The following is a 24,697-nucleotide window of genomic DNA, read 5'->3' as shown; positions in this document are numbered from 1 at the left end:
CTGGCATATGGAGACACCGCGTGAAAGGGACGAGGCACACTTGCTTGCTTTTCACACATGGCAGTGGTTAAATTGTAATTATTCAAATTGTTATCAGGTGTCCTGGCGAGCGAAGAAGACGTGAAACTGCGCACAGTTAGCACGACTCATAAATTAACCTGTTTCTAATGATTCCCAGAGCGAAGACGAGAAATCGAAACAGATCTCTGCACGTTTAGCAGCAGATACCTTTACACAGTGCACGATGGGGATGAGGCGGTTTGATCACAAATTTATTACACAATCGATCAAACCGCACTGGGTGTCTGCTGGGACTGATTATAATTATCTGTCCTGATCAGATCAATTTACGAAAACTATGTCATATATATATAGATTTTTTTTTTAATCTCATACACACTGCACAGGAGTTACAATATGTTTTGTATAAGGGGTTTAAAAAGACTGTGCCCCCCACCCATCTAATTATAAGTGTACACTTTGCTGTTGCTGCTGTTTTTATATTCCTGTGTCTGTGGTTTGGTTGTGGAGGACTATGCATTTTACATTTGTTCTCTTTATAGTGTTTGTGGTCAGAGGTTAGGTATGTGAAGGCTAAAGACCCAGAGTGGAATGACAACTATTCTGTTTCCTACTTATACATGATGACATTTAGCTTTTCTCTTATATCTGCACAGTTATAACCTGGTGTGCAGTGCTGCTTCAGGCTTTCAGAGGTTTTCAAAAGGCAAAGAGGGTAAAACGTTCCACACACAGAATACTTTGGAAAAGTTTTATCAGATTTTCATGTCCTTCCCACAACAGAATCAAACAAACATCAAAGTGGAACAAATCAGAGACCGCGTGTGCTCCGTCCAGGACAGAGGTGATTGTCAAACTCAGTCATCCGTTTTCATACCCTGTTCCTTTGTGGCACAAAATACACAAAACAGTGTAAAGTGACAGTGGTTGCATCCCACATATGATGACAGACTCACTTTTTCAGGTGGATTGTCAACATTTACATTAAGACGTACATGAACTTCCACTGGAAAACTGATCAGTCGGGTTTAAAAACAAGCCAGTAAAAGCTTGAGAGTCACATAAAGCTCAGTCGATGTAGGGACCTCTTAAAGCATCATGGGAAGGACAATAAATTACATATTAAAAAAAAAAAAAAACAATAGAAAATTGGCTTCATTTTGAATGGACGTTCTATTGTTATTGTCCTGCATGTCTCCATTTCCCAAAGGTGAATGCCCTTCACATGAGGTACCTCTGCTCAGTGTCAGTACGTTTTTTTAATCCTTGGTCCCAATATAATGACATCAACGTAACAAGAAGACAAACAGTTCATCTCTGGCTGCAGCTCGACGTGTTTTTATTTATTGATTGATTGATTTTTGAATATCAGATCAGATCTGGGAGGATTTTAATGTGGTTAGGATTAGACTCCAAACAGATCCAGCTTTGTTCATTTAATGTCACATCAAGGAGCCTGAGACTCTCTGTCTGTGTCTATGTGAAGAGACCGAGGCCCAAACTTACAGTGTTTCTGGTCAAAATCTTTTTAGCATCAAACCTTAAATCTTTAAACATTATAATAAACAGTAGAGTTTTAAAGATGGCTGAAGCCTTTTAGGATGGAAACAAACTATCTTAACTTCTCAAATCAATTCTGTAGCATAACCCACTTCTCTGTCTCTGCCTAAAATCAGTATGTTTCTGTATCTTTAAATTAAAAAAAAACCCTGTATAGCTAAATGCAAAGGACGCTGTGTATTTAGGTATTTGGTTTGTGGAGTATCGATTTAAAACAAAGGACAAACTCATAGATTCTACAGTGTTGATGGGTGATGTGGGTTTCAGTGGAGTGGAGTGATGATCTAATGCTGTTTGAAATGCTTTTTCCATCCTCAGCTCTGTGAAACACTGAAACTTTAGGAGGGAACGTGTTTAAAATCATCCAAAGATTCTGTCTTACAGGCAGCGTCAAAGCGATAATACTGGTGTCTGATGGTAGTGGTTGTACCTACAGATCCCTTTTCAGTCAAATCTTACATCGTTATTTTTCCACAGTTGTTCAGATATTCAGGAGCTCTGATCATCAGCTCTGGTAAAGGTGATCAAAGTGTGTGTGTGTGTTTATTCACAGGTCCTCTGTGTGTGTGGTCTTCACAGTTTGATGGTGTCCTCTGTCTCCATCGAATGTGTCTCTCTCTGTCTTGTTTCTCTGCTGTTATCTCTGCTGCTCTGCAGAGTGGGGGCTGTCCAGGCTGCTGTAGGGGGACAGGGAGGAAGTTGCTGGCCCTGAGGCTTTCCCATCATCCACTTCTTCCTTCTCTACTTCCATTTCCACCTCTCTTTCCTCTCCTTTGTCTCCTCCCTCTGTTCTGAACACCTCCACTGATCCTCTCCCGTCCTCACTTGACTCCTCAGAGGCAGAGAACCCCTCCTCCCCTCGGCTCTCCATCGCGCCGATGCCTCCCTCGCTGGGACTCGAGCTCTCCCTGTCGTCCTCCTCGGGGACGCACTCTCTGGCTTGGTTGTGGTGCTTGACATTGTAGCGCTGGTTCTGGAAGAACTTGACAATGGTGTGTTTGGGCAGGTCCAGCTGAGCTGACAGAGTGTGGATGGCCTCCTGGTCGGGGTAGAGGCCCACGTCGCCAATGAAGCTCTGCAGGATTCCCAGGGCCTCCAGGGAAATCCGTGTCCGCGAACGGGCTTTCTTTGGTCCACCGCCGCCAAGGCCAGGACTCATCCCACGCTGGGGCCCGTCCTCTGAGCCATGCAACACCGGCAGCGGGACAGGCTGCGGGTCTTCATGAATTGGAGATGGGGATGTCAGAGGTGGCAGGGGCTGTCTGTGGAGGGCCTGTTAAGAAAATCAAGAATAATTTAAAGTATATATATTATAATTTAATAGAAAGTTTTCACATGATTAAAAAAAAAAATCTTGGGACATGAAGTGGGAGGTCTGAGGCGAGCTGGGAGCAGGGAGTGACTCCTCTGTGAACATGACACCATGCTGTGTGATTACAATGCAGACCTCAAACTCCTCATCACCGCAGTAATAAGTGAACCACTCCGCTCGTCTCTCAGTGCCCCTCTGCAGAGTCACTGAAAGGAAATGTAGTACAAGCGGAAGTGTGATTGACCAGCCTCCATCAGCGTGCCAACATGCACGCTAAACTCCCCACTGCATCACACAAACAACCACACTACTAGAGCTTATTAACAGGGCGGGGTGGCCAGCACACCCAAACACAGGAATCCAACACCATAAATCTGTGGTCCATCAAAATTAAAGGACCTAAATAAAGATAATGGCAATTCCTTTTTCTCTGCTTCAATAATTACAGGCTATGTTCTGAATAATATTGAGGTTAGGGCCAGACTGGAGAGCATTTTGGTTTTGGGGAGAGGGTGGGATGGAGGAGTGTTTAGCAGGAAATGTGTGGGCTGGTCATTTACCACTTCTATTTTCAATGACTTATGGGACACAAACATGACAAAGAGGAGCAGGTGGTGGGATCAGACAGACAGAGGGAGACAGAGGAAACTTTTCTAAAACACCAAGAAATCACACGCTGCTACATTTTCTCACTCATAAAAAAAAAAACCCTTTGATTTGTGTCTTTTTCTTGCACTGTGGTTGAGGGTGTTTTTTAAAAAAAAACAAAAAACTGAATTTTCACACAGATTTTTTTTCCTCACACGTTTTAATCTTCAAAATAAACACAGATGAATTTATTGATTCTGAGCAAAAAAAAATATGAACTAAGATAAATATCCACAGCTACACTTACCAGTGCTGTGGGGACAAAAACAAACTTGCCGGTACATTCTGTGTCTACCTGCTGGTCTGGGATGTGGAGGACGGTGTGGAGCCTGTCGCTGTGCTGCTGCCTCGACTCTTCTTCGTAGACCTGGTCTCGGTCTGCCTGAGGTAACGCCAGGAACCTCCTGATCGTGCACAGGTTCTCCCACAGCGTGCGGTTATCAGGACTCGGGCTCTCTTTCCATCTGAGCAGCTCACAAAGCCAACCCTGGAACACACATGGAGGGAAAGAGGTTTGACCCACTGAGAACACGTACGGCAAAAAGAGATGGTTCAGCATCAGGAGGGAGACTGAAGGGCAGTTCTACTGTAAGTTACTAAACGAGCCCATTATAGAGCCGCTCTATGTGTAATAATCATGACACTCAGCACAAATAGTTCCTTATGTATATGGAAAGATGGTTTGTTCATGTTTGGTACAAACCGAAATTGCAAACATATCCTGTGATGAAAAACAGCTGCAGTGTAGAAGCAGAATTTAACCAAAAGTCGAGGATCTGTGTGTGATCTGTGCCACGTTCAAGTAAACTACCATTAACTGAAAAAACAGGTCAGTGTGATGAGCTCCCTGAGGAGAAAAGGCTTTGATTGTCATGTGATTTAGACGAGGCTGAGGACAAAATCCACTTCATGTTTGGTTGCTCTTTATATGATGATTTATGGGCGATGCTTGTTTTAGTAAAATGCCCCGATGGGCTCTTCTGAATAGATGATTATAACTTCAGTTGTGCAGGGAACTTTTTTTTTGTAGCACAGTTCATGGCACAGAAGACAAAGACTTTGTTTGCAAATGTGAACTTACATGGAGGAAATCATGATCTATATGGTCTGAAAAATGTTTCACCACCGCAGCAGTAGTTTTGGTGTCTTTTGAGTCTGTGTGGGCTGGCTGCTTATATGTGCACGACACAATAAATCACATCACTAACACTGAACTTTGCCAGTTTGACAAAAAGATAACAGATAACAGCAACAAATTACAGAAAGGTCCAGAAGCTACAGTCTCCATTTCATCATCCTCCTCTGGAAACATTTCATGGCAGTTTTAGAGACATGTTGGAACAAAATGTTGGACAAATGAAGTGAGAGACACTCAGGCCTCGCCGTTAGGACAGAAAAAAGGACAATGGTAATTCGGCTCTTGAAGCGTATCTGTTTTACTTTGATGATGATGATGTTGTTCGGCCGTGATCGCAGCCATTTGTTTTTTTGTCCTGTAAGCAGTGGATATTTGAAACTGTGCGATGATTTATTCGTTCTGTGTATGTTTGGAGCAGACCGCCAGGCTGCGTGTGGATATAGTTTCCATCACTGTCTTTTGCTGCTTTTGTGGATACGGTCTCACTCCTTTACGTGTTTGCTTTAAACAATGAAGCTGAAGCTCTGATGAAGTTCTTCTCTGAGCTGCTGGTCAAGAACTGATTGGACTGTGTACGCACAATTTTCAAATAAACACAGAGTAGAAAAGAAGCTGTTCCTGAAAAGGAGAGAGAACAAAAAAACAGAAGGAAAAAGTCTGAGGGGAGCAGTGAGTGTGTGTGTGTGTGTGAAGATTGGATTATATCTGCTAGGCTGACCCAGGATCTGCCACCAGCTGTTGTTTATGCGCAGCCTTCAGCCTGGAAATTAATGGTAATAATGTGATCATCCCCCCATCTTCTTGTGTATCTTTTCCTCCTCCTTGCATCCTTCTGTTCCTCCCTTCATCCTTCGCTTAATTCCAGTCCATTTACTTTTATCATTTCAGCATCTCTCCCAGTGTCTCTCATACAGTAGCATGCACTTTCTCTCAGACTCTTTCTGTCTGTGTTGGTGATAAATTAGTTGCATGGAGTTTGTAAAATAATGTGAAGACACTTAAACCGGTTTTTAAACCATCATCTTCCTCCTTGATCCCCCCCACTTCTTTCTTTCTCTCTCTCTTTCTCTCCACTGCAGACTCTGCTTTGATCTCGCCCTCGATCACCCGCATTGTTTATCTGAGGATGGAGACATGATGGTATGCCACAGCGGGTAATCAGATAGTCCGCACGCCCACACACACAGTCACACACCTCCCCGTTACACCCTCACCAGGCTCTTGCAAACATCCTAAACTCAGCCAGGAACTGTGCACATGTATCGCAGGATGTTTATATGTGCAAACTTCTTAAAAAACATTATTCAAAATGTCAGAAAAACCCTGTGACAAAGAAATGAATAAACAAATAAAATGCCTGTTAAAATGTTTGATGATTACATTTTATTTTATTTTATTCTGGGTTTTCGTTGGAACTGACCTGACTTTTATTGGCGGCCACCTTAGCGAACAGAGCCTGGGAGACCTTCGCCCTCTTCATCTCCTGCTGGATCTCCTCGTAGATCCCCGACGTGATGTTCACCAGCGAGTCGAGCTTCAGCGGCAGCTCCGCACTTGGCACGCCGCACTTTGTCTACGCAGGGCGGGAAACAGGAACTGAGGTGAAACTGAAACTGTGGTTTCAAAACTCAGTGAAGCTTAAAGTGGATAATACTCTATTTATTCCACATTTTTTATAAGAGGCCGATTTCACTGTTTATTCATCACAGTTTCACCAGCGTCCAATTTATATTTAAGAGGTTTAAGAGGTGATCCCTGCTATCATTTATTATTTATCTACTTTGTGACAATACTTCTTCATTATTTATATCCACTGCAAAAACTAACTGCAACATTAATGCAAAAATAACAAAAACAGAACAAAAAATGTGATAATAAAAGGGAAATATCACGATTCTGTAGGTGAGAAGACTGACATGTCATAAACTACGCTGTGTCTCAAACTGCTCAACATTAGAAAGCTTTGTGTGTGTACCTGTGTGTGTCTGTGTGTGTTGGAGTTGGAGATGTGGTTGGTGGAGTGGTTGTGGTTGGTGTTGGTGCTCCTCTCTCTCTCCTCCTGGTAGATGCGGTCTCGCTCGCCCTCTGGCAGGTTGAGGAAGTTCTGCATGGCCTTCAGGTTGACCAGCAGCGACTGAGAGGCAGAGCGAGGATCCTCCTCCTTACGAAGGATCTCGGACAGCAAGCCCTGCAGCACACACACAAATACACACACACACACGTATGTTTTAAGGAATGGACTTCATTCCATGGTCTCTCATGGTAAACAGTGGGATCATGTTATTTTTGTTTACCTGTGTGCGGTTAAAAGCCACGCGGGCAAACACTGCCTGGGAAACACTGGCCCTCTTCAGCTCGTTCCTGACCTGCTGGTAAATGTCAGAGGAGACTTCGGCCCCCGAGCAGTTGAGGCCGGGCTCGGAGGCGGCGCCGGAGCCCTTGCACGTCCTTGAGATGGGCGGGTGGTTGAGGAACTGCTGGTTGACTCCCTGTGGGTGCTGGTGGGCGAGTAGGCGGCTGACAGCCAGCTGCTGGTTGATGAGGTGGGCCATGGCGAGCTGCTGACGGACGAGCTGAGGGGAGAGCTGGGGGGACAGGAGGCCGCTGTGGCCCAGGAGAGGCGGAGCCTGGGGACGCAGTGGAGGGCTGGGGTGGTGCTGGCCGGCGGGGTGGGGCAGACAGTGAGGCTGGGCTGGGGTCTGGGCGTCCCCGAGGCCACTCTTGATGGGAAGAGCTCCGGCAATGGCGCCCAAATGGGTGGGAGAGGGCAAGAGAGAGGGAGGGCGCTGGCTGATGACGCTCAGGTCCAAATCCCTCTCCACTGCATCAACGTACACACACTTTCATGTTATTATACTTGCAAACTAAACCAAAGCTAACCGGAAGATTAAAGCCTCAGTCTGTGATCGGTGCCATGTCACAAAAAACAAAAAAAAAAAACCTACCTTTAATATCAGATTTGTCCTGCGCTGAACACATCTTCTCAATGTATTCACCTGAAATATCAGAGCAGCAATCTGTCACTTATTTCTGCATGAATATATTCAACCACTCTGTGCACACACAACCTCCCAGCTCAGTGAAGGAGGGCTCTTCTTCCTCAGTTCACTGGTTCTGGTAAAATCAGTTCCACTCTCATTTGTTATCGGTTCTTTACATCATCACAGTGAGTCTGTGCTGTAACCGAGAACCGTGTTTAGGAGGCTTTTGACAGCAGCAGCAGCGCTCACGTGTAAACCTCCTGGTTTATTCTTTTCAGAGCGACAGGTTGGTGTACTGGTTCGAGGGATGATCTCACAACCACAAAGTCTATTTTCACTCACCGGCTCCAAGTTCTCCAGATAAGATTATCAAATAAGCGAGGAATGTTTCGTTTTATCACTGCGTTGAACTCGGGTCTTTTCTGCTCTCCTGGATTTTAACAGCCTCTCTGCTCTTCCCCACACAAATCTGCTTCCTATTATGCTTCTACTGACTTTGGTTGAGAGTCACATTTTCGGTTGTTAAGGGAATAAAAGTTGGAGCAAGGTTTGGCAGCGCTTCAGATTTTTACCTTCCCTGAGTGTGTGTGAGTGAAATAAGTGTAAGAGGAGCTCTTATTCCTGGGTACTGGTGTGTGTGTGTGTGTGTGTGTGTGTGTGTGTGTGTGTGTGTGTGTGTGTGTGTGTGTGTGTGTGTGTGTGTGTGTGTGTGTGTGTGTGTGTGTGTGTGTGTTGGGGGTGGCTGCTGCTGCTGTTTTCCATTAGGAGTTAAGAGCATTTAGTTTTGTCATGTGTATTAAGGGTGACATTAATGTGAACCATGTGTGACAGTTCCTTCCTACTGAGAGCTGTCACTGACAGACGTCTCATGCCGCAGATTAGACGCGTACAGGCTGACACATGCTCGTGCACATACAGGGGGTGGACAGAAGAATGGAAAAACTTCATTAAGAAAGGATCAAACGTGAAGCAACTAAATCACAAAAACAAAGGCAGCGTGGCAGGTGAGTCATTTTAAGCTGAGCGGTGATAAGCACCGAGTGTCGGGTTTAAAAGAGCTGTGACAGTCTCTACCTTTATGAGTTCTCAAAGCAACATGAGGCAAATAAAGTGTAAACAGCTGATGGTTCGGGTGCAGGAGACTTAGTCACAGAAACTGTAAAGTTTTTAACAAGGCAGGAGGAAGGACACTTAACTGGGAAGGTACTGAACACCATAAAGCTACAGACTGAGAAAATAACCACTGAGGTGCGTTTACATTCACACATGGAGTCAGATTACTGTGAAAAAATAATCTGGGACACACAATAAGAGAGGACATCCCTGTGTGCATGTGTTTGAGTTTTACAATACAGATTTCTGTTCTGCAATTTATTTAACTTTTCACTTTATGACAGAAAGATCAATATAAGGTTTGATTTAAAGGGTCAGTTCACTGAAAAGCATGAGAGCGAGACGTGAGAGTTACCTTTGATGCGTTTGTACCTCTTATACCAGCGTCCAAACTCTTGGCATTTTGAGGTGGAGACGTTGGCGTAGTAGGAGCTGTTCACTATGGCTGAGATCATACTCTGACACAGAGAGACAGAGAGAGGAGAGTCTGAGAAACCACGCAACATTTCAGAGGTAAAGATCGACCAAAACTCAAAAGCGACCATGACATCGCAGCTGTCTGCGACACATTTCATTTTTCTATGGGATATTCTGAGACCACGTGGAAAACAAAAAGCCTTGAAGTCAGAATCTGAGTTCGATTCAACCAAATGTCAGTTAATATAAACCTGAGGTCTGCTGCAGTCTTGGGAGTGGCTGTGCCTCGAGACTGGGTGATGAGATTTTGTGTTGCAGAAAATGAGAAATCTCAGCAGCTGACCAACTCACTGCTGATTTATTAAAACCCTTCAGCCCCACTCCCTTTCCCAACACGCACTGTGGTCAGTTCCTCAGAGCAGGAGATGCATGAACTCTAAGTGAGCAGTGAGAGCTCTACATGGGAAACACTGAGGATTAAAACTCACATGAGTCAGGCTGCAAACACACACCACCCACACGCTTCCCCTAATCACTAATTACATCATGACTAAGTCCTGTGTATAAATCACAAGTCGAAATGACACACTCTCGGGTCTAATGACTGCAGGGTGTGTGTGAGCAGGATAATTGAGGTGTATGTATTTGCATCCTTTCCCATGGGATGGTATCAATATTTGTCTGTGTGTGTGTGTGTGTGAGCGAGACAGAGATTACACAGTGCAAGTGTGTGGTGAACTGATGATGAAACCACATGTGTTTATAGAAAATACTTAGCAGCATTTCAGCTGTATGTGTGTGTGTGTGTGTGTGTGTGTGTATGCTAACCATTTAGCTTTAGGGAAGGAATTTAAAACCGTATCTCTCATCTCATTACTTTCAACTTGCACAAATGTAATAACAAAAAACAGGTAATCAATAATCTATCAAACAGGACACCTGACTCTTCTAGAACAATCAGGTTGACTGACATAAAATGAACTATTCTGACAATAAATTCATAATTTCAGTGACTTTTCAAACAAAAATGCCAAATAATTTCTGATTTCACCTTCTGTACTGTGATCATTTTTGAATCAGTGGTCAGATAAAACAAGAAATCGACATTTTTCACACAACAGTTAACCTCTGTGGTGCCAGGTCTCTTCCTGGAGACGTTATGTAGATGCTGTGCTGTGTCCTGGTGCCGCTGAGCACTCACCTGGGAGAGAGGACACTCCTTAGCCAGAGCGCTCTGGTTGGTCTCTCGGAGCAGCTCTTTGAGGGCGTTCCTCACCGTGGCGTGGGTCCACTGCTCCGATGGCAGCTCCTCCAGCCGGGCAAAGCTGCATAACCAAAGGCTTCATTATAATATACTGAATCAGAGGCGGAGACTGATCCACGGGGCAGGTTAGCTACCAGCAACCTGCTCTAATCATTAAAATACTCTGTAAAGTGTATTGTATTGTAATGAACACAGTGCAGGACTGACCTGTGCAGCAGGATCCGCAGTGTGACCATGTGGTAAACATCCAGCAGCATGTCAGCCACTGTTGCCTCTGGTGCGTCTGTTAGGTAGTGGATGGGCATCGGCTTCCACCGGCCCACTTTAATGATGCCTGGAGGACACATACACATACAAAAACACAATTAAAGCATGTGCTAATTTAAAAATCTACATTTACTCTTACTGTCTGTTAGAAATGTAGTTTCTGTCCCGATTTTCTCACTGGTGTAAATCTAAATCTAACCTGGTTGTGCGGTTTGACCTGCCTGTTAAACTCTCCTGGTCCTGGAGCACCATCCTGGGTTGAACATTCCCCTGGCCTTGCTACGGCCGTGACTGGAAGTGCAACTCTAAACAGGCCTAATCGCGTTAGGACCTGCTAAATCAAACACAGACCCTGCCTGGCCTTAGCCTGCCAGCCTCAATCATGTGTGTGTGCGTGTGTGTGTGTGTGTGTTCACTGCATGAGGATGGTGGTGATAGGGGCAAAAGAACAAAGGCTGCTGTCTTTGGACTCTATAGCTGATTAATCAGAGGAGAAATGTAAAATCAGCTCAACATTAAAGACGAGGGCAGGCGGTGAATGAGCGCGGCATTTTGATGTTGATGCACTGAATAAACACTCTGAGGTCACTGCTCTCCTGTCTGACAGCAGGACACTTCTCCCCATAACTGGCAATTATTCGGTGTCCTGCAGCTGCCTTTGTTTTAGAAATGATTGTTAAAATTTTGACATGTCATCAGCCGGTGACTGATATGAATTTTAAGGCACTAACATTTTAAACTCGTCCTGGCCCGAAATAAATCAAAGCAACAGAACTACAAGGCCATGCAGACTGAATACAGATGAATATTTTAGGTTTCACAGTGTTTTAAAATATCATCTCATTCAAACCAAACTCCAGAGCTGAAATTATACACCGATTTTATAGTTTAATTTTAGCTCATCACAAATGAATCAGTATCTGTTTACATGCCTGTGAATACTAACAAGATGCTGCAGAGCAAAAATGCAGAATAAAATCTAAAATCCATTATTCCTTCCATCATTCCTTTCTACTCACACATCTTTTATAATATTATATTATATTATAAATTAAAGCATCAGTCAAATACTGATCTGGTTTCAGATCTTTGAATTGCTGCTCATCGTGCAGCAGGACAACAAAGCTAATCAGAGCTCTGTAGGTGGGATACACACAGAAAAGCCTCAGTTGTGAATTGCGCCCAGTGTTTTCAGCAGCTGTTGGCAGAAACGTGGGGGATTCAAAGGTGCTGTAAACTGGGGGAGTGTAAAGGCAGTGTGGTTAAACATGTTTAAAATATGTTCTTAAAATAAGAACTGGTTTGCTCCTGGGATCCACTGGTGGTTTGCAACTCTTAAAATACGGTAAATGGATATTTTTTAAGTGAGCAATCAGTGAATGCCTCCCAAAACATGGCCTGAAATTAAATTTAGTTACACATTATTTCTTTTGCTCAACGATTCACCTAAGCCCGTGTTAAACGCGGAGCAGAAACCATATATTCCAAATAAGAAATAGCTTCTTTTTAATTAGCCATAATGTTGAAGTTAATTAAAGAAAAACCCCCTGTGCCAGTTAAGGGCTTAAAAATACTCGTCCAGCCAAAGTTATGCAAGATGCAATTCAATCGCAGAAGAAAATAGCAGAGACTCTGTATAATTTTGGTTGTGACCACACTGGGGGAAAAAATGCATGACTCCAGCCAGAAATTATTTATTTGAAAAGAAAAGGCTTATTTCTCAGAACAAAACCTAGCTATTTGGGAGAGGCGAGGGGGGTCGCAGGGCGTCGGCCACTTGGTTACAGTGCCCTGTGTTTATGGGGACACACCAGGAATGTCAAACTGCCCCAGTTTCTGCGTGTGTGTGTGAGAAGGCTGCTGTTTCATGGTTGACTGGATGTTGTCTGCCCTCTTGTTTTGATCTCAGAATGATGACAAAAAAAAAAAAGTTTTGGGGCCTGAGATGAGAGATACAGATACAAACTTTTTGGTTTCACCTTCATGCTTCCAGGTGGGTGGACTGAATCAGCAGATAAACGCTAGAGGAAGCAGACAGATTTATCTTTAAAACACCCTCCTGGTGAATACCTTTCCTGTGACCGCCAAAGCTTCTCAGTACTCACTGTACCCATGTAGCAAACCCCACCCATTTGGAGACCAGTTATGCTCTATTCAGCTGCTGCTGGAAATAATTAATTACTCATGAATTACCAAACAAAGCGCTAAGAAAGACTTAAACATGAGATGTTTCCCATTAGCATGTAATAATGGAAAAGTTAAGAAACCTGTGTTTCCCAGATATGATGTAAAGAGGCAGATGAATATCTGTCAGCGCACGAGTCAACAATATTTTTGACTTTTGTTTCATTTGTCGTCGTCAAAAACAACGACTTATAGAAAAACAGGGATGTGACATCAGGTCACTTAATATCCTTTCACACATACATGACTGTGTGGGTTTGAAAGTGCACCTGTACACACTCAGACCCACAATACACTCACCACGCGCCTGTACAGCTGAGCTGTGCGAGTATCCCAGAGCGACCAGTGCCGTCTCCACCAGCTGTGTGAAGAGGACGTCCTTACGAACCAGCACAAACTCAGCGTGGCGGTCGCCGCGCCCCTCGCAGTCGCCAGCCACGCCCACGTCTGCGTGCTCGACCACACAGTAGACCGGGATCATCAAACCTGCAAGACAAGACAGAGATTTATAGAGATGCAGGGGAATAAGACTGAGCTGCACGGGGACAAGGGTGTATGTGTCTGTCCTCTGTCCAGGTCCTTGTAGTAAGGACTTTTTTGTCGTCCATGTTTCAGTGCTGCGAACAGGATCTGTGTGAAAGTTGTTCCTACAGAAACTGACAGTGCGTCAGTGCTGCAGCAGTATAGCTGCTTACTGGTCTCAGTAGAAGACTCTGGTTACACTGGGCAGCTGCCAGTGTGAATGTAAGTCAGTGTGAGATTTGTACAACTGTATTTGTGTTTGCACCACATATTAAAACCCACAGGGAATAAGACTTGTATCCAGAACCGCTCTCAAAGCGCTGCTGGATCTAATATCTATATCATCCAGCACTTAGGAGCCATGCCATAACTCCAGTGGTGAAACTGGTTCCTAAACAACATGTTGGTCTAGACTCGTTACCGGGCAAGAACCGAGAGCTCCTCCAAGCCTGGAACCATTCACACCCATCCAGTCCACTGCCGTGTCCCACAGGAACTGCTAATTAACAAGTTATCAATCCTCCTCCTGACAAGGCAGTGACAGATGAGCCGGAGCCAAACCGCAGCAGCATCAGGCACGCTATCAGCCAATAACCCAGCCACGCAGTGGAAGGGTGGAGGGAGGCGGCGCAGCACAACGTCTGTGTGTGGGTGTGTGTGTGTGTGTGTGTGTATACTGTCACAATGTTTGTGTGATGATGCATGATGATGTTTTCAACTGCATGAGAGAATAATGGGCATCTGTGCATGAGTGGTTCCTGTGTTAGGTATTTTAGAGTGAGCATGTCATACCAACACAGAGTGTGTATTACCTGTGTGTGTGCGTGTGTGTGTGTGTGTGTGTCCACCTCACCCATAGATGGTAGACACCATCTTGATCCACATGTCCCTGGTAAACTCACTTAAGCATCCATATATTTTCCCTCTTCCTCCCCCCAGCATCAATTTTAATATTCAGCGTCACTGTAAAAGTCCCTCATCAAGCCAAAATGCCAAACATTCTCTGCGTCTGGTTTCTTAAAATTAAGGACTGTTGATTTTCTCTGTTTCATTTCACCGCAAATTGATAACAGTCTCTTCGAATTTTTTTGGACTGCTGATCAGAAAAACCAGAAATATTACGACTCACCTTGGGCTCTGGGAAACTTTGATGGGTACATTTTCAAACAGGATAGAAATAAATAACAGACAGAGAGCCCACAGAGGCCTCTGGGACAAAGTGTGAAAGAGGGAAAACAACAAAAAACAAGAAAAGAGTAACGTACTGTGTTAGAAGAGACAGACATCTGAGGAACATTTCCAACATCTAACTGAATCCAGGCCTTGAAGCATCCAGGTTCCCACTTAACTCTATTACGAAGGTACAGTACATGTATGAAAGAGGCCAGAGTGGGATGAATGTGCTTTCTTATGTTATTACATGTATCTATAAGGAGCCCTGAAGGAACTAGACTAGGTTTATAGGTGGTGCCTGAATTCTGCCTGTAACTGTGGTAGATTAATCTGTGTAATTGTGTTGTAGCGTGTAAGTTGTTGTGCATATTCTTTGCTCTGTTTGCTTTTGCCGTTTATGCTGTATATGTGATGCCAAGTTAGTTTGAGGAGTAATTAGTGTTTGTTTCTCTGCCTCACAATAAAATACTGAAAGAAAGTCAAGTACTATACAAACAAAACAAACTACAACTGCATATCTAATGTTTTAATATGCTTTGAAGCATGTGTGTGTCTCTGTATGCCATGTGTCTTCACGCCTTACCTCCCAGTGGTCTCAGCGGTGTGCCGTTCTGTCGGGTTTGTGGGTTTGCTGGGCTGCCGTTGACCTCCAGACGGCCCAGCTTGCACGGCGGGGGGCCGCTGGAGGCAGGGCTCTCCCCTCTCTCCTCGGGGCTGGCGCGGTCCTGAAGGCCGGGGTTCTCTGTCCCCCCTCCCGCACCTCCACGCTGCTCCATGCCGATGAATACTTCAGGAGGAGCACCCAGCACAATGTGTGAAGCTGAGAGGAAACAGACCAATGTGCTTTATTATTTTTTACAACTTTTTATATTTAAATTTAGTATCAGTTAGGTTTTTCTTGTCAAATCCTAATATGAGCATCAATGTAATTGTCTGACTGAGGCTGAATATTTCTGAAAGCACAGGGTGAAGGTTTCAGTTACAGAGCGGCAAAAAGGATGAGTGTGAAGTTACTGTATCAGTGAACCTTTCCCATCGGAAAACTCAGACCTGACAAAATAAAACAAGCGAGCTGACACTGTCCTCCCACAGTTTACCTACACTCTGTGTGTCAGGCATCTTTCATACTTTGTTGACAGCGTTGAGCCATTACAGACTGCTCCATCAACAACTGCCGCTTTGTTCGTTCCCTCCCCGACCAGCACAGCGAACACATTTCTTTGTTATGTACATACATGAGACGCAGGGACAACCACAACAGACAGACAGCCAGAGTCATCTGGGACGAATCACAGGTCGGCGAGTGGCGTTCACGCACAGACTAAATACAGACAAGTTTACTTACTCCTTTGTTTAGACGCAGAAGTACACAACACGTTACAGTGACAGAGGTGAAGGTGTGTAAGAGTACGGGACACTGACAATGCACTCTGTGTCTGCACGCTGTTCCACCACAATCAACATCATATGTCCACGTATGCTCAGGATTACTCATTACTTATGCTAATTAACACAGTGTGTGCTTTAGCAGAATTTAATATTAAATAATATTATTTAAGCAAGGTGCTCACACACTGATTTAATAATCTCATTTACATCAGGAACCTGTGGAGCAAGTGTGATGTTCCTGTCATTGACCGATGACTTGACTTGACTTGTGTATTTTTGTCTGAATAAGTTGTTTTACGATAACAAAACAGGAAATGAGTTCAACATGTGAGGACATGACAGTGTCACACGGTGCAGCACGATTTTCAACAACATGACTGAACAAATCGGGAGAGAAGAGACGGACGTGACAGCACATGGCAAAACAAGTCACAATATCACATGGAATTTCATAACACCATGGGACATGACAGGACCCGGCAGGACCAGGACTTCAGGACTAGAGTCCTGTCTTCACACTGAGGTTTCCAGCAGAGTCCATAAGAAGTCACTGCTCACGGTTTGCAGCATTTAGTAAAAAGAAAATATGTTTACGTTTCAGTTTTCTCCCAAAAAGCTATAAAATTTACCAAAATGCCAAACGACTCCTACGTCAAGTTGAGTTAAATGTTTGCATCTCAGGTGTCCGTGTTGTTAGACAACTACAAACTACAGGAAGGTTTCTTTGTACTGTTGAATCATCTACGAGCAGCAAAGCCTCTAAAAATGTGCACGAGCAGTATAATCAAAATCTGCAGCATCATTCGTGGCTCCAGAAACTCTGCAGCGTTTCTTTGGAAAAGAGTGTGTGCTCTCTCTGTGCCGTGTGTTTTTTCCCCTCACACTGTGTGGTTTCCACTGGTATGACTGCAAAGCCGGCAGCGACACACGAATCTGAACCCAAAAGCGACACATGATTATAATAAAACACACATGCAAAATTAATTGCTGCCCATAAAAAAGCCCGTCCAACACAAACAAGAAAAAAAATAAATAAATGTCTCACAGTATGGAAGCATACAGCCCTTCCCCGCTTGAACAGTCTGTGTCTCTTTACTAGACGGGCCTGGCTTTATGTCACTGAACCTGGATTTCAAGACGTGCAGGAACATACTGCACAGATTAAAAGCAACTAGTAGTCAGCGCATCGAAAAACAGAGAAGGTCCTGCATTTACTGTCATAATAGCTTCAATCAGATTCAGAAAACTGTCATTCAGCTGTCCAGTTAAGCTTTCAATTTTCTGTGTTTAATATATTTTGTTAGACTGTAGCTGCATGAGAGAGGACGTTAGGGTAGATTTAGACTAGCTTAGCACAAACCACGCCAAAGCACAGCTGATTTCCTCTCTGAACCATTTTTCAATTTCAAAACAAGCAACAAGAGCCACAGATAAAAAAGGTGAAGCCAAGATACAGGACCTGCTGGCCCCATGAAAACTGGGTCTGCCCCACACACGTGTCCTGAGCACCATGTATGAGTGTACCACCTCTGAAAACAGCCAGATTATGTGAATATCATCAATCTATCAAGACCAACTCTTCATCTGTGCAACCATCACAATGTGAACGTGGACATCGACCAATTCCAACAATAAACAGCAACATTTAGAACCAAATGTTTCGCACGAGTCCGTGCACGGCTCAGTCACGGCAGAAAACACTCAGGACAAGCTGGATGTGGTGTGAATTCGATGTTTCAGGGTGTTTTGTTCAATTAGCAGATGCCACATCATCCTATCGCTGTCAGATGTGGGGGCTGCTGCTCGTCTGTCCCACCTCATCTCCACCCTGTCTTCCTCCTCTATGACCAAATTAGGATTTTCTGGCTCCTCTAGCTGACGAAGATGGTGGCGAGCGGCAAACTCCAGCCTCCAAAGTCACATCCCCTCAGATACCTGTGTTAGACAGCATGTAGACTACATCCCATGTCGTTCTACAGTACACGATTAAATAGCAGTCTTATTTCTAAAAGACCACCATGTCAATGCTGCTGCTGATCACTGTCCCTCTGATTGCAGCTGTCCATCCCACACTGCCTTTGCTAATTTCCCCATCAATCTATTATCATAAAAGAGATTTAATCACTACTGAGCATTCTCCAGTCCACCAAAACCACAAGCCTCTGAAGTGCTTTCCTCTTCCCTGAGAAATCTGGTTCCCCTGCTGGGGCTCAATTTCACTCCAGGGAGGAAAATAACTAAATGCTTTATTTCCCTCAGTCATTTTCTCAAATCAACACACAGCAAACAAGGACACAACGCCAGTGAAACAATGCTGTTTTCATATTTGTTTTAGCACAACAACGGTTCGGTCTAGTTCAGACAGCTGACACACTGTACCAAATCACAAGCAGCTGACGAACGGGACTGTGGGGCAAAAAAAAAAAAAAAAAATCAGTGTATAATGTTTAGATTGCGTGTCAACTTTCTAAACATAAAGTGCTCTTTCTCGCTCTCTTTCCTTCAATTTGTGTTCGGTCTGCTTTTAATAAACACATCTTTGGAATATTTGGGGCAATGGATTATAATCAGCCCCCTTCCCTCCTTCATATTTTCTCCCCTAACCAGAGCAATATTTAAGTCATTAATGAGGAGACATAAAATGTGGAGGGGGAATAAAAAAAGATGGCTGTGGTGTTTGAAAGGAACACACAGAGGAATCTGCACATATACAGACAAACTTACAAAACACAGCACGGTTGCCTTTAGCCTGAGAAGTTTGTGAGTATTCTTCCCAGGGATTATTTCGATCGACTGATTGATCAATCATTGAGCAGTGAGGCTCCACCGGTGCTCACTCTGCTTACACAGCCGCATAACCAGGGAAGATACCAAGTCATTGCAGGTGTCTGGTCCCTTAAAACTGTGGGGGTCTGTGTATATAAAGGCTGGAAATTCCTGTTCATGAGTGGATGGAAATGTCATTTTAAATTCAATGTCTTGCCTTTAACTTGAACAGAGTGAGTCGATTCATTATTTTCCAGTAACGTAAAACACTCATTTACTACGCTATTATAAACATTTGAATAATCATTAATACTGTAAAAAAAAAAGAAATGTGTCTTTCACTCACTCACACACAAAACCACTTCAAGCAACACATTCAGGGGGTGTACAGCCAAGAGACCACACACTCCCTGCACAGACTCCTGTTCACTTTACCAGCACACATGGAGGCCAAATGTACAGTCACACTCAGTAGCCTCCAACTGACAAATCACATAGGAACACACAGAAAGCTTCAGCTGGCTGCATTAGCAGATTCATTTAGGCAGCATTTAATTTAGGGGGTATCTTGAAGTGTTTAAGAGTGCTTTAAAGGCCTTTAACTGCATTTTAGGGGTTAACTATAATTACACCAACTGTGAATTCTCTAAGTGGGGATATTACAGTGGAGTTTGATGACGCCCGAGTGTCCTTGAGAGAGTTCATGGGGTCCTTGAGAAGGTTCCAGGGCATCGCAGACACAGTTAGAACTAGCTCAGCAAAATCCGGGTCTGCAGCCTAAATGATAACCCACAAAAACATGGCAGCGCCTGCACTTTGTTGACATTCCTGCTCACTGTGTTAAAGCTGCTCAGCCAGCCTCACTACACAGCGAGCCCCCACACTTATACTAAACAGCTTCAATTAGTAGCTGATTCACTTGCAATCAGAGAAAAGGCTGAGAATATATGGAAAACACTCCACATACAAATGCATAGCAATGCAATACAAACAGATTTATTACCAGAAGCAGAAAGAATCATTGCCTATGTTACCAGACATGACATTATCACTGGCCTCTATCTGCTCTCAGACAACTGGTGTCTGTCTCATCAAGATCGCCTGGATTTTGGGAATCACGCTCAGATCATGCAGGTACAGTAAACATCAACATCCTCGTGGCCACAAAACCTGGTTCATACATTCAAAACACCACAGACGCACAAATGTTCCTATCGCACACTGAGGAACGTGACATCTCTGCTCTTCTTCATGTAGGTCGAACAACAACAAAATCATCATCACACCTGTGATGAGTCCACAGACATACCTCAAATCTGAGAAGTGCCTGCACCTCTTTTCTCCAACAAATAAGAAAACATTATGCATTCCCTCACAGTTATGGATAAAATGGCCTCTTACAGTACACTCACACTACTTCAGGAACTATGCTTCCTTTTGTCCTTTAAAAAATGGATGTGAATCTTTGACAAAACCACACATTGTGATTGTAAAGGCAGGTGAAAATCTCTGCACGATGCACATTTTCTGCTTTACCTTCTAAGTCTTTATGTTCATTCTTAGCTTTTTTTTTTTTTTTACTCCTGTATAACAAGTACATTTAAGTCACCTGTCATACTGTGGGAATAATACTGACATTTAACATTTTGGGAATTAATTTTTAAAATTAACATTAAAAACATTATTTTAGCCTTAACTTTAAATATGTCATATTCGCTTAAAACACAATATTATTCAGTCATATTCTGTTCCTGAAATGCTCATAATATTATATTCTATAACCTTTATCATTAACAATATGGCTTAAATGATGCTGAAGCAGATAGTTTCCAACTTGTTTAAACAGAGATGTAGCAACTACTTGGTTTGGTGTGTATTCGCGACGAATTCCATTCAAATGCAGCTTAAATAATCGTTTATTCATGATTTATCATTCATTACCTGTAAATACAGAAATATTTCAAATACCTACCAAATTTTCAGGACATCCTGGTAAATTCGGCATAAATGTACAGGTTATTACTGACTTAAATGTCGTGAAGTCTCAACTTTTCCAACTGGATTTCCCTGTACTGTCATCGCTATCAGCGGCAGCAGTTATGGATATGAGAAGCTCTAAAAACAGCGCCTTTTCACCTGCCCTGTCACAGCGGGACGACACAGGTGCAGCCAATAAAATTAGGCTAATAATGCTTGATTCAGATGTGCAGTACAGTTTATGCCAATGAGCACTGACAAAAACGGCGGCGACACGGAAAAAAAGTCTATTGTTAATGTTCAATGGCGCCGCAGCTGTGTTTAACCAATGACACGTCTGTGAAAAGGGTGAGTTAAACTGTAGGTTATTAAAATTATGTCGCTTTAAAGAAGGCATTATCAATTTCTAAGAATTTCGAACTGAGTTTGGTGTAAGAGAGCAGAACTTGGAGGCTAACAGCAAGTCGGAGCTGCATTCAGCCAAACTCCATTCTGTTTTTGTCTACTTCTCTCCGTCCAGGTAAATTTCTTTTTCTAGTTCCTTAGTTTATTAAAAAAAAAAAAAAAAAAAAAAATGTGCAAGTCAGAGCCATACAGGAACCAATCCCTAAATATTAGCTAAAGCAAAATAAGTCATATCAAATATTAAATAAGTCAAATCCTTAATTTCCCCCAGTTTCCATTTTCCTCACAGCATCAAACTTTATAATGATCCTTTTAAGTGCATGTATTCGTATTTGGTGACAACACAGTTTCCTGAACATCATGAACTTGGAAATCACCCTCTCAAAATTTGAAAGCTAATAAGAAAATTGGATTTATTTCAAATTACTGGTGACCCCTAGTGCCAATCCAAGGACTGTGTAAAGTAGAAAGGATGTGACAGGTCTTTCAGTGATGTTCATGAGTTTTTATTATTATTATCGATTGATGTGTGAGCATAGCATTTACTTACATGTATACAAGTAATCTGTATGTATTTCCCCATGAAATTTGCCTTACATTAACCTAACCTGTACATAATGTAAGTCAAAACTTAATACTGTAATCTCATTGTCAGGCATGTCTGGGTATTTGCATCATTATCTATTTTTATTTTTACATTTTAATCACAGTTTGCCAAGTTTGGATACTACATACCTGGAGGTGAAGAACTTTTCAGTAAATGCTCACTCACTTTTTAAGAAGTCACTGTACTTGCTGGGGAATAAACTCCATCCATTGGTGAAAATGAGTGAATCCAGCCTGAGAGAATATGAGTTTTCCAATGTTTCCCTGGGTAAACAGAACAAAATAAAACAAAACAAAACAAAACAAAAAGAAAAAAAGAAAACACCAGATGAGGAGACCAGGCAGGGAGATATAAAGACGAGGAGTGATGAGGACAGACTGCTGCTGCCGGCTGTGTAAAGAGCAGTAAAATGACACATGTAGAGAGAGAGAGGGAGGGAGACAGAGGGAGGGAGACAGGGAGGGGGTAGATGGGGTTTGGGAGGGAAACCTAGAGACAGAATGACGTGAAAAAAAAGTCATATTTATTCAAACAATAGTCTTTAATGTGAACTGACACGAATCCTTCACATAGAACATAATGATTCAAATCAATAAAAATACAAAGAGGAAGAAGAAGTTGTACAGTAGGTGGGTACAAAGAGCCCCCTCTTTTTTTTCTAGAAAGCCAAATGAGTAATGCGATCACAAATTTAGAAAAGAGAATTAATTTCCCAGATGCTGTGGTAGCAGAGAATAGGAGGAAGAGAAAAAGTGGAAAGAGTTTGAGGTTAAAAAAAAGAAGAAGAAAGTGATTAATGTCCATCATGATAACAGTGTCACGGACCTTCTGCCTAAATCCAAGCAGCTACAGATCAGATAAAGATCCAGTGGGTTTGTGGGGTTCATCGACTCTGCACTGAAGAGAAACACAGGAAATGTTCAAAGTTATTTATTATCAGAAAATGATTCTCAAAAAGGACAACACAGAGAAGCTGATTGTCTGCCGCCTAGTGGTGAAAAAAAAAAGAAAAACTAAAATTAAAGGATTGAACAGGACAGAAATATGCCTCAGGGAATTTATTGCCCCGAGTTGAGCGTTCCAGGCAAACCATCCTATCCTCATCAGTCCTTCCTCCTTCATTACAATAAACCATTGCCCTAACTCCAGCATTATCACCTTGTCACGGGGGGGGGGGGGGGGGGGGGGGCAAGGACTTGGGGAGACTTAAACGAGACTTAAATACACAAGGCAGTGGGCAACAGGTGAAACCAATTAGGGCGGGGCATAAACTTATATGTAAGATATATTTTAGATAACTATATTTTAGTTTTATTTTTAAAATAATAAAAGACAAGATTAAATTTGGACTTAGTATCTCTGCTGTAGCAAAGTGAGGCCTGTATTTCCATGCTGTTCCTACCTGTCTGAAGCCTTGTAGACCACAGTGCAGATAAATCTTACCTGATGAAACTCAAAAGAATAACTACAATTTTTCTTCAAGAAAAGCAGATAAAAGCTTGGACTTTCCTGAGAATGTATTTCACATACATCCATCCATCACTTATATGTTTATTTGTGTGTCTTTCCAAACAGCAGGGCCTGGATTTCAGCGGCAGTGGTCAGCGTTCCTTGATTTATTCTAGATGGAAGAATAGTCACCTATCATTACTCCTCAGCCTGTCTGCCTTCCTGCCGCTCCTCCTCTGTGGTTTGTGTGTATGTGTGTGTGTGTTTGTGTGCACACTGCCAACACTTGTCTGTCCTACATCATCTTAAGTGTCTTTGACAGCTAACCACAAGTCCCTCACCATGAGTAAGAAGTGTGTGTGTGTGTGTGTAATGGTATGCATTGCAATTAAAGAGTGCTTTCACAAGGCTCCAATGAAAACAAGCCAGCTCCTATTACCTGTAACAGCAAATATTGATGGCCTGCATGCATTTATAGTCTCACACTACCATGTGGGGCTTTATATGTTCTTACTAAAACATTTGATTTTTTTATGATGTTAAGACAAAAAAAAACCGCAGCCAGTTCTGACATCTGAGGAGCTGAAACCATCTCATGTTTAATATTTATGCTAATCTATATTTGCTTTGTTTTCTAATTTCATCCCACTGAGCATAAACTGGACTTGTGAGAGGAAGACAGAGGAGCCTCTTGTTGTCGTTCCACTGTGGAAATGTCGCCACACTGTGGTGCATTTCTTAATCACAGGAAGTCTCAGCCTAATTATTCAAACATTTAAAATTAGACATGGTTTAGAAAAAGTTAAATTAAAATGTGCATGTTCTCCTTCTCTGTCACCGACAACATGAATTCATTAACATGCTAATGTTGGTCATTTTGACAGGTGGAACTGCTTCAATGAGAAGTCCACTGGAGGCTTCAGGTTCCCACATCACCCGTGTTTTGTGTGTCCCGGCTCAGTGTTGCTGCTGAGGATGATGATGGTGCGCGCACACACACACACACACACACACACACACACACACACACACACACACATACATACATACACATACACATACACACACGCACACACACACACAGAGCTGAGACCATGTGTTTGTTCCCTCAGTGCATGAAAAGGCACAAAGTTTTGCCAACTGTTTTAAACAACCACTGCAATGTAGAATTTATATGATCATCAAATAGAGATCCATAATGTTTGTACTAATGTCAGTGTGTTTGTGCGTATTTGTGTGTCGTGTGTTTACAGCTGGTCAGTGGTTGAGGTCTTTATGCAGAGTAATCCCACAGCCTCTTTCTGGAAAACATGACTCGCAATGGAACCACTGACTCAAAATTTTGGATCTCATTCTCATGACAAAGCAGTTGTCTCAATTGCAGAGGCCTGGGCAGGTATAAAAGAGAACAAGCGCACGTATGAGCACACACACACACAGGGTATTTATATTATATAACACACACATTCGAGGGAGACCACAAGGAGGAGCACAGAGTCCCAAG

At 43.0% G+C, this 24,697-nt stretch overlaps 1 protein-coding gene across 2 annotated transcripts; it reads right to left on the bottom strand.

Moving 5' to 3' along the window:
- Positions 1–204: 204 nt before the first annotated feature.
- Positions 205–22,099, bottom strand: LOC121177869 (DNA-binding protein SATB2-like). Of its 2 annotated transcripts, none has more exons than XM_041032273.1 (12): positions 21,873–22,099; positions 15,184–15,420; positions 13,206–13,391; positions 10,662–10,788; positions 10,392–10,515; positions 9,129–9,231; positions 7,625–7,675; positions 6,974–7,500; positions 6,655–6,867; positions 6,100–6,252; positions 3,837–4,028; positions 205–2,854 (listed from the first exon to the last, which is right to left on the bottom strand). In XM_041032273.1, exons 2-12 carry the CDS (start codon positions 15,374–15,376, stop codon positions 2,219–2,221), a joined length of 2,505 nt encoding a protein of 834 aa, XP_040888207.1. In that variant the 5' UTR covers positions 15,377–15,420; positions 21,873–22,099; the 3' UTR covers positions 205–2,218. The 2 variants fall into 2 exon arrangements, with proteins under 2 accessions (XP_040888207.1, XP_040888206.1); XM_041032272.1 differs by having other exon boundaries at positions 21,910–22,099.
- Positions 22,100–24,697: the final 2,598 nt, after the last annotated feature.

The sequence above is a fragment of the Toxotes jaculatrix genome, chromosome 24, assembly GCF_017976425.1.
Source record: "Toxotes jaculatrix isolate fToxJac2 chromosome 24, fToxJac2.pri, whole genome shotgun sequence".
NCBI classification, from domain to species: Eukaryota; Metazoa; Chordata; class Actinopteri; family Toxotidae; genus Toxotes; species Toxotes jaculatrix.
The sequence above is the reverse complement of the archived record's forward strand: the minus strand, read 5'-3'. Positions and strand labels throughout refer to the sequence as shown.